This window comes from Gossypium arboreum, chromosome 2 (genome assembly GCF_025698485.1).
Source record: "Gossypium arboreum isolate Shixiya-1 chromosome 2, ASM2569848v2, whole genome shotgun sequence".
NCBI lineage: Eukaryota > Viridiplantae > Streptophyta > Magnoliopsida > Malvales > Malvaceae > Gossypium > Gossypium arboreum.
Genome location: NC_069071.1, coordinates 34,751,266 through 34,762,257, shown reverse-complemented (window position 1 = coordinate 34,762,257; position 10,992 = coordinate 34,751,266). Strand labels below are relative to the sequence as shown.

The 10,992-nt window shown below is 32.4% G+C and overlaps 1 protein-coding gene across 4 annotated transcripts; it reads left to right on the top strand.

The window, feature by feature from the left end:
* Window positions 1–1,464: 1,464 nt before the first annotated feature.
* On the top strand, window positions 1,465–9,573 carry LOC108461547 (putative metallophosphoesterase At3g03305). Of its 4 annotated transcripts, none has more exons than XM_017761434.2 (5): window positions 1,465–1,893; window positions 6,107–6,354; window positions 6,863–8,437; window positions 8,871–8,990; window positions 9,128–9,573. In XM_017761434.2, the coding sequence occupies exons 1-4, from the start codon at window positions 1,629–1,631 to the stop codon at window positions 8,985–8,987; spliced, it is 2,205 nt and encodes a 734-aa protein (XP_017616923.1). In that variant the 5' UTR covers window positions 1,465–1,628; the 3' UTR covers window positions 8,988–8,990; window positions 9,128–9,573. The 4 variants fall into 4 exon arrangements, with proteins under 4 accessions (XP_017616923.1, XP_017616931.1, XP_017616915.1 ...); XM_017761442.2 differs by having other exon boundaries at window positions 9,114–9,573; XM_017761426.2 differs by having other exon boundaries at window positions 8,871–8,995.
* The last annotated feature ends 1,419 nt before the right edge of the window (window positions 9,574–10,992 follow it).

Genomic DNA, 10,992 nt, shown 5'->3' with positions numbered 1-10,992 from the left:
ATACCATTTCTATCATCAATTCCTAATATAAGGCATTTATCTAAGAGTTTCCATTACCATTTATCCTTCGTTTGTTGACATGGGGACACCCATGCGTTTATTTTGTATTTTTAAAACAATGGTTAAATTTTAGTTTTGGTCTCTCTATTATGTCTAAAATTGAAATTTAATCTCTATAGTTTTATTTTTAACATAATTTGGTCTATATATTTTTATAATATAATTGATTCATCTAAATAGTTAATATCGTCAACTTTTAATTAAAATATTACGTATTTAGGAGTCTTAAAATTGACATATGGTTTCCCATTTCTTTTAGGTTTCCATTGTCTTATATATATATATATATATATATATATATATATATTATAAGACAATGGTCAAATTTTAATTTTGACCCTTAGACTATACTAAAACTTTATATTTAATTTATATACTTGAGTTTTTGACATAATTTAGTCCATCTACTTTTATAATTTCATTAGTTAATTTAAATAATTAATATTACTAACTATTTAAATCAAAATGCTAATGTCAATTTTTAAGAACACTATTCTAGTAGAAAGAATTTATTTTATCATGATGAATTTGAATTGGTGCTTTTAAGGAAAAAAATCTTAATCAATATTTTTAATGTTGTTTTTATTATTACATGACTACTAAATGAATATATATATATATATATATATATATATATATATTTTAAATTTTAAAATGTCACGTTAGAGAATTTAATTGAAGAAATATAATGGTGGTAACAATAGGCTTGAAAATTTTAAATCCAAAAGCAAACAAATTAAATTCCTAAAAATAAAAAAGAGGAAAATTCCAAATGTACAAAATATAGAAGGACTTAGAACATATTTTAACTTTCAAATTTTAACTTTGTAAATTAACAAATATATAATCTACCCAACATGAAGCATAGGGTGAGAACCATACTAGTTATTATAATTTGAGGTTTTTGGTCAAATATAATTTGGGTCTATTATGATTTTTTTTGTATGTATCATAACTTATAAAATTTTTTATGAATATTTTTTTTATGTATGTATCATAATTGATAAAAATACCTTAATATTAAGAGTTAGGTTGCGCTTTCCCCATTTACTCAAAAATGTAAAATTAGTCATTATTGTTAGATCAAAGAGTAAACGAGTCTTTTTGTTAAAATATTTATTAATTTTTACGGTTGAAAACTAATTCTTATACGGTAGTATGACGTACACGTAACATGCCATGTGTAATTATTGAGTTATTTTATTAACCACGTCAACTTTTAATAATAGAAATTAATATAATTTTTAATAAAAAAATCGATTATTAAGTTACAAAAATTAATTCACATTTTTTGTGTAGAAGATGGAAAATGTGAGTTTCGATGGTCGATTTACCACCATAACCCCCATCATTCAATCTGAAACTTGTAAAATTATAAATAGATAAATAACAAGAAATACGGATGAAATACTACCATAAAACTAGCTCGTTGAAGGCAGAATCAAAAACGGTTGCCCAAAAACTAAAAACTAAAAACATAACCAAACGGTCCAAAGACCAAATTCCAAATCAAACCTCCGTCTTTGTTCTCAGAGTCAAACGCAAGAAAATTAAGAGTAGTTGTGAACATGGGCATTCTCCTACAGCTTTTGTTATGCCTGATTATACCCATTTGTTATGCCCAACATCAACACCAAACATCCTCCTCCTCTTCGCGTAGAACAGTTATAGATGTAAAACACGGTCCGGATTCAGTTGTATGGGCTGTTCAACTCTCTGATCTCCATTTCAGTGTTCACCATCCTCAGAGAGCCATCGACTTTCGGAACCTTGTTCCTCCTGCTCTTTCCATGATTAACCCTTCTCTTGTCCTCATCACTGGTGATCTTACAGGTTTAAATTTCATTTCTAGCTTGATGAGATTTTCATGTTTGAGTGTTTCTTTTATGAGAAATCATGATCCTTAATTTTGGGCTTGTGTTGATTTTTTTTAAATGTCTTGATTTCGCGTTCTTTTGTCAAGTGCTGGGTCATGGGTTTAGTGGCATTATATGATGCCACTAAATGTGCTTATTTTGGTCATTGACTTCATTGGCTTATTTATTAAATTTGGTTGGAACGGGGTAGTATTTGGTAAAGAGCCTGTTAATGTATATTGTGCTTGTAAATTAGGTGTTTGTTTGATTGAACTGGGAACTGTTAAATGACTTTTCCTATAAATTAAAATGCTCAGTTTAGAAATTTTATGTTCATGTATGACTTTCCCACCTCTGTTTATAGTATTCTACTTTATAGATATTGCTGCTATTAAGGCAAAATGTTGGAAAAGACAACACTATGCCACAATTTTCTTGCTACTTTGTTATTATGTCTATCTACTTGCATCCCTCTGTCTTCTGTTTTTACCCATTTACAGAAAATTATACGAGATCCTTCCCCGGGGGAAGGAACATCTCTATGTACTTCAAATTAGTAGTTTGGTTTCTATTGTTTTCTCCCACTGGAATTGAGTAACAAATGGTCACAGAGCCCAGAATTTGCATAGTGTAGGTTTTTCCTGATCCTGTAAGCTCAAATCTGTTCCAGCTTTTTCAGGCCCCTTCTGTCTATTCTAATATTTATCTTGCTGATGTTAGATCTTAAGGTCACAAACATGCATCCAAGGTGTATAGGATGGTAAATTCATGAACTTTTGCATTAATCAGTATTATGACTTATGGCATCACTGACTTGGTACAATATGAGTGGAGTATGAAATATGTTATTTGGTATGTATGCTTATGGTGTTCTCACCAACTTTAATGTTGTTAAAGGGTGCAAAGCATATTGTAGGTGCTAAAACTAAGATGTATAATTATGATAATAAACTTTTTGGTCTAGTTCATCCTGCAAAGCAGGTAATGTGATACCTCACACCCGTTTTGACATCCGGTATGGATGGAAGATGCCACCGGAGCACAAACCAAAAGGAAATCTTGAAAATAAATAAGATTTAAATCTTTGAATCAATTTCATAAATTCAGATAAATGAAATAAAATCAATTTAGAGGTTTTAAATTCAAGTCGAAATCATTTAGAAACAATTCCTGGGTGATTGGAGGTGTCCAGGACCAATAACAGGATTTAACGAGTCCAAAGTTCCAAAATAGTGCAGGGGTACTGTCTAGGGGCTAGGTATCAATACCTAAGCCCCATGTTCCGATACCCTTGGGCAAAGTATAAGTACCTGGGTGTTAGGTATATCAGCACCTGGTTCCAAGTACCGTAGTCTTTAGCTACTGACTTTTTGGGATCCAATTCTTTAATATATGTACTGGAACCTGGATCCTTGGGACCAAATTTTTGGTCACTGACTTGTAAAGTTCTGATATCCACACCCTAAGTTCCGAAACCTGGATGTAGGGGGCCAAAATTTCACAAAGAAGCAACCTCAAACACACTTCAAATCACCCTAAAACAATCCAAACATAAAACTTTCACGAGGGATCAATTCAAGGCATATAATAGTAATCCCAAACACATTCTAACTTACCCTAAATTTAACTAATACTGAAGACATTTAAAAATCATATTAAGACTACCAAAATGAGTATCATGCATAGCCACAAATAGCTCAAATCAAGATAATTAAGAGCACGCATGCTTTTTTAGTATTGGTGATCATCTAAGTTTTTAAGCCAACCAAATGTATACTACAAGGTAAGCATCAAAATCATCCAAAATATCAAGACTCATAGTAAGATAAAACTAGTCTATATGCATACAATAAGAATGACCCTCTAGTACATGCCACTAGGAGGCACTTATACAAATAGACAAATTTCATACTCTTCGAGCCTAGCTAGTGGTGATGTGATTTGGAAAGGACGTGTTGGCGTCACGAACGCTTCTCAAAACCTACTCGCAAATAAGCAATAGCGCGTTTAGCTTAAAGCTTAGCAAGAAAATAGAAAACACTCGCTTACCTTGCTCTGAGAATGAAAGGGCTTGCAAAGACAAATAAAGCTATAATCTTGTCATTAACAATTCTAATGGCATGAAAGTTCATTAATCATAAACAAAATCAAATAATAAAGATTTGTTAATACATATCTTAAACAAATAGTTATACCACAACACTTTTAACGTCATCTAATTACAAATTCCAAAATTTATGTGTGTAAGAGATCTCATGTCAACATTTTCATTAATAACCAACAATTATCTTGACACATTTGTCAACTCAAATCATAGTATCATCAATACATAGCCCTCAGTAATCTTAGTGAACTATGATTTGGACACTTAGGACTCCCACCCTGACTCCACATATATTGCACTTCAAGTGCATTTCCATCCTCAACACCAACATCGTTCCATATCATATCGTCGCCACAATGCACGCAATCTAGTATGTATTGGCATGCCAACCATAACCTAGCTATTTTATAGAGTTTACAAGGGCAAAACTTTCAATAATTAACCAATTTAAATTAGCAAGACCCTTGGCCCTCCAAGTCATGTATACATTCATATACATGTACCATTAAAATTGTTTATTCCACATATCAAGCAATATGTGAACTTCATGACTCATGTCACATATATCCTATTCCCATTATGCACATTTCGTATCAACATTTGTTTCTCACATAGTTCATATCATTTCACAATCAAAATCCCATATGTTACATTTCTTGTTAACTATTATTAAACTTCACCTTAAAAGAAATAATGTTTCATGCCATTTAATAACCATTTCACTACATATATACATATACACACACCCATCTCTCTCTCTCTCTCCCCCTATATATATATATATATATTAAAAAGAAGTAAACATTTTCCTTGAGATTCTTACCTTCCAAAATGTACATAAACAGAAGGAAGGCTTCTTCCTTTTTCTTCAACCGTCAAGCCCCTCTTTTCCTTTGCTTGAATTTCCACCTTCAAGCTTTTTCTCTTTGATAATATGAATATCCATAATAAATGCAAGAATCATAAATGACCATATTAATGGCTCAACCACAAGGAATGCACAAAAGTGATAAGTGTGCCAAGATGAAAAATGCCAGAGCTCTTACCTTACTATAAGTTTTCTCACTCTATTCAAGCTTCCTCACTCTAGATATTTAAACCCTAAGTGGTAGGTGATGGGAAAAAGATGAAAGGATTGGCTCAAATGTGTGTTTTATAAGCAGATTTCAAGAAAGAGTGAAGAGAAGGGGTGGATTTGAATGGATTTAGAGGAGGAGATCAAAGAAATAAAAGAAGGGAAGGTTTTTTTTTTTCTCACCTTGCAATGGCTGGCTAGGAGGGATGAAAATGGGGGTCTTCTCCCTTTTTCTTGTATTTTTAAATTGTAAAGAAGAGTCAAAGTCAAGTTAGTAAACAAGTCAAAAAGAAATGCGTGGTTAATATTTGTTCTTAATTAAGAAAAATGATCTAATGGCTCATAGTTCATCCCATCACCACCATAAATCATAATTTCCAATATTCTAACATGTTCTTATACAAAATATCTAAAATACCCTTGTGGGAAAAATTACTTTTACCCCTCACTAAAATCTTACCCAACCAAGTCCAAAAGCTTAAAACATATCACTATATTGTCTCATCATACAATAAATGCTCAAATCTCATTAAATTCAAAGAAATCATAATTCTACAACCAAATTATGGATAGAATTCTCAAAATCAAATCATATGGTAAACTGGAAAAATTTTAGGGTGTTATTTGCAAATATTTCTCCTGTTGTTGGCAAATATGCATGATTTTCTTATAGTCATGTCTTTTGTTGAATAGTCAAAACATTGAGCGCTAAAATGCTTGACATTATCCTCTTTTGTTACTGATAAAAGTACAACTAATAACAATATAAAAAATTAAAGTAAAACTTCAATTAGATGGACATATTTTGTGCCTACCGCCTTAGAAAGGAAGCGTGCCTAGGTGGCTAGGCATGCGGCTAATCAAATGAGCTTTAATTGAAAGGTTCTGAAACACTTTTATTGTTTGGCACTAAGGTGTGATATCTAGGCATGTGTCTAGACACATGCCTTTTGACCAATTTTATGATCACAATGGATTATTCATCTTAAATAAAATATTTTCTATCAACAGATGGGAAAAGCAAGGATTTGTTAGTAATGAAGCAAAATGAAGAGGAATGGGTAGAATACAAGAATGTAATGGAAGATGTTGTGAAAAGAAGTGGACTCGATAAGAACATCTTCTATGATCTTAGAGGGAATCATGATAATTTTGGCGTACCAGTGATTGGTAACTCATTAGATTTCTACTCAAAGTATAGCATCAATGGGCAATTGGGAAGGAGTGGACATGTAAATGGTGTCACACTCACTCTTCAGGTCACTTGCTCTCTCTCTCCCATTTTATGTGTGATTTATGGTTTTATCTGGAAAGACAATGTTAGATTTTTAACTGGAAATATAGGTCTTGTTTGTTTTCATATCTGAAAATTTGTTCAGATTTTGTGCTGCCTGACTGATTGGCTCTTTATTTTTTTATTTATTCATTCGTGTTGCTGTATTTCAGATTAGTGGTTAAATTTCAAATTCACGTAAATATTAATATTGCTGGCTTTCATATATGCAAATATTTTCTTTAATCCATGACTGGCTGCAGTTTTCTCCACTCATCTGCAGACAATTAGTTAAAATCTGCATGAGAAAAATGCATGGAACTCTAGGTTTTCACTTTCTGTTTCCCATGATGCAAAATGATGAATGATGATGAGATTGAAAACTTCTATCATGAATTCTGAGGACAGGCTCAAATGCTTGTTAATCCATTCATCCTATTTTAAACTTAGGAAATGTTTTGGTTATTTATCTTATTAGTTTGTGACATCACCAGGCTGGTAAGCAGAAGCATCTGTTCGTGGGGTTGGACAGCACCATGTCTGTTGGGTTACGAGGTCCGACTAATCTTTTTGGGCATCCAACTGACCAACTCTTGGCTGAAGTAGATTTGGAGCTATCGCAATGGGACTCTCAACCACTTAAACCAGTAAGCAAGATATCTTTTGGACATTTCCCTCTTTCATTTTCAGCATCCTCTCAATCTGGGAAGACCCTGAAAGATATTTTCCTAAAGCATTCCCTTTCTGCTTACGTATGTGGGCATCTTCATTCAAGATTTGGAAAGAACTTAAAGAGGTACCACTTGTCAAGTCATAGATTTTTATCTTCTCAGAAGTTTTTCCAGTTTAATTTAAATCAAAATCCTTCAGAAGGCAGTAAGAATTGTTCATTTGGAGCTCCTCCGGTTCAAGAATTTTGGGAATGGGAAATGGGTGACTGGAGGAAGACTAGAGCCATGCGAATCTTGGCCATTGATAGAGGTCATGTTTCGTTTGCTGATATTGACTTTCAGTCAGGGTCCAAAAAGACTATTATATTACCCACATTTCCACTTGACTCACGTTTCATGTCAACATCTTCATCGCACCACGAGTACGAATGTGAACATATGCTCCCTTCATCTTATGAGACAGTGAGAGCTCTTGTGTTTTCTGTTTCTCCAATTGTGTCAGTTGTAGCTAGAATCTACGATACAAGATATGGAAATCTTGACATTGTTGTGGATGCACCAATGACCAATCTTGGAGATGCGTCCTCTAGGGGAGATCTTTATGCAGTTCCTTGGAACTATAAGGCATTCCAAGACCCATCTGCTGATAGATTCTGGCTGCAAATAGAAGCAACTGATATCATGGGCCGGACAACTATAACTGAACTAAGACCGTTTTCTGTAAATGGGCTTCATGGTAAGGTATCGTGGACTTGGAAGGAGTTTTTTGTCATGGGTTGTCAATGGGAAGCCTTGTATTACCCAATTCTTTGGGTGTCTCTGTACTTTCTACTCTTAATCCTCCTTATCCCTAGAGCTTTTCTCTTTTTCTCTAGGAAACAAATAACTTACAAGAATGTTCTTGCTTCAAAAGGCTTCATAAGTGGCGTAGGATTGGTTTTGCAAGAGCTCTGCAATGTTCCTATAGCATGGTTTGGTTTCCTGGGATATTTATTCTACCTGATTATGTTTCCCTGGTTTACTGGACAAGTTTTTACTGATGGTGAAGATAAGGGATACATGACATACATGGGCTGGGTAGTGAAATTTTCTGATAATAAGAGCAACCATGATTATATTGGATCTCCTGATGTCATGGTAGTTGTTCTTCCTCATCTCATCTTTGTGGTCTTGCCGGCTATTTTATCCTCTGGAGCTCTGGCAGCTGAGAGAGTTGTCCATAGAGGCAAGTTTCTATCAGTTTCAGGAAAGAAAAAGGATGACTACAGCGGACTGGATCAGAGATCTGTTAGGTATGATTCCCGAGGCAATAGAAGATCAAAATTCCATTTTGGTGGGCACTGGATTCGGTTAATTCTATTGGTTCTTTGCTTGGTTATCTGTTGGAAGCATTTCAAGGTAAATCGTCTAACCCCTATCAGGCTAATATGGAACAAATTGGATTTTAAGATACTAGATCCACATCAGTTGGTACCATTTCCTCTAAAAAACTGTGGGAATGAATCACATAAACATGGTCTCACACGTAATTGTGGGTATTATATTCTTCATTCTATAATTTGAAAAGATTGCAGCTAATGACTTAGTTGGCTAACCATTTATATCTTGTCTGCTAATAGTTTTTTTAAGTTGATGGATCTCACTAGACATACTATGTTCAAACTCTCATCTGGTAAAATATGTAATGATTTTGGAAGGCCATAAGTAGATCTTTTTCATTTTCCACCCCACTTTTTGTTAATGCAAAGATGTAAACGATATACTCATTCCCAGTTCCATGATTTCTCTTGTACCTATCTCTTACTTCAATATGTTGCCTTCTTTCCTGCAGAATTGCAGAGCCCTGATGAAAGCTTATGAGATGAATCCATTGCTCCATTTTCCGGTGTATACTCTTGGGATTCCACTATTGTTGGTTTATGTTATCCACAAAACTAAGAGGAATTAACAAGTACAGTAGGTTTTCTCTTCTCCATTTCTGTTTTTCATGCTGTGTCACAGACAGCCCTTTGTAATATAGCATAAATGCATTTCTAGTATGCTTGGCTTAATATTTGGCCTAAAACACACTCAGTCTGCTGCTTGCAGATGTTCAACGCTTCCGCTGAAAGTACATCGAAAGGATCTCGAAGATGGTTACACCATTAACCTGTTGAAAACTCAGCTGAAGACACCTGGTTTAGTTGAAAACGTAGTTTTAGCCTGTTAGCTACGGTAAATACTAACTGGCAATTAACAAGGGAAGCTTTTGGAAGATGTATTCTCTTTGGATATTGGACCTTTCTGTTCTGATTACGATTTTGCCATGTACCAGAATTGACGATAAACAAATGTGGTACCTGAAGGCCTCTTGATAGTAGGACTACATAAGGTTCAACTTGATTCTGAAAAAGAAAACGAAATGGAAGAGATAAAAAAAATAGGAACAAATTTCAAAATTACACATAAAATTTGATTTATGTGCAATGTAATGTCTTTTGATTTGGTGTAATTATGAAAATAAAAAGTTTATATAAATCTAATTATAAAATAAATTTTCTCAAAATTTGCATAACATATTGCAATTTTTGTCAAAAAGAAAAATAAATGATAAAATTTTACAAAAGTAAATTAAAGTTGGCCGATTGGGATTATTCAAACTACCTTCCATGACAGACATGAGGTGAAATTTGTTCTGAACGTGAAAGACCAATTAACCATGCAAAACAGTTTGTAACATTCATTTAGATTTAGCTTAAGTTTCTTAAATTTTAAAATTTATTTATTTACATTTATAACATAGTTAAAAAAGAAAGATACACGGTAAAATCCTTGTAGATGTTCTACTCCAATTTTGATTTTTTATTTCTATTATCTTTTGGTTGGGGTGGGAATTTTTTTTAATGCTAAAAATGGGAAAGAGAAATGAAACGAAAGAAAGTCAGACGTGGAAAAGAAAGACAAAAAATGTTGTAATTTTTTTGTGTTTAAAGTACATTAAATTTAATAATATAAACTTGCATAAATTTTTACATTTTAATAAATTATTTAATATATTTTTATGTTAGTATTCACATATAATTATTTTTATATTACATTTTAATTATTTTTGCAAAACTTTGCCTAAAGAATAATTAATCAGTGATCAATTAAAATAATTATTATGCTTTTCCGATGTAACACTTCAAATTTTTGATGTCGAAAAACTTAATTTGGGGCCAAAAATTTAAGCCGACTTATTATGTGAAGTTAAATAGTAAGATTTCTAAGAATGAGTTTTGGGTTAAGTCGCGAATCATTAATTAAAGTAATTATTATGTTTTTTTAGTGTTATTTAGTGGGTAGTGAGATAATGATTAAATTGAAATGTTTATAAAATTTATGAGATTAATATGTAAATAGAAAAAGTTGAATTTTGTGACATAAGAAATTTTAAAAGGTAATTTACCAAAATCCCATTAACAAATGCACCATTGGCAGTTTTTAAAAGGGGTGAACAGTTATTGGGTTTTGCTTTTCAATCTTTCTCTTGAAATTCTCTTCATCTGTTTTCTAAAATCTTGATTTCAATCATCCAATTTTGAAAGGTATTTTCCAATAAATCCATCAATGTTTTAAGCATTAAAACTTTTTATTTTTATTTTTGAATAAAGGAATTTCAAAGCATTTGATTTTTTTAAATAGTATCAATTAAACTTTTATATTTTTTTCACTCAATTGAGCTCTTAAACATTAAAATTTTAACTAATTAAAAATTTTGACCTTTCACGGTCAACCGTTATAGAATAATGACAATTATTTTTTTTTAGTTTTTTGCCACATGGAATGTCCAAATTGTGCCACGGGAAAAAAAATGGTATTTCACATATAAAATTATTAAAAAATCATTAAAAATAACACTTAATGGTATTTTTGGCCCTTAAATTTTTAAAAAAAATAAATTAAATCCCTTCAAACTTTTTGCACCCAATTGA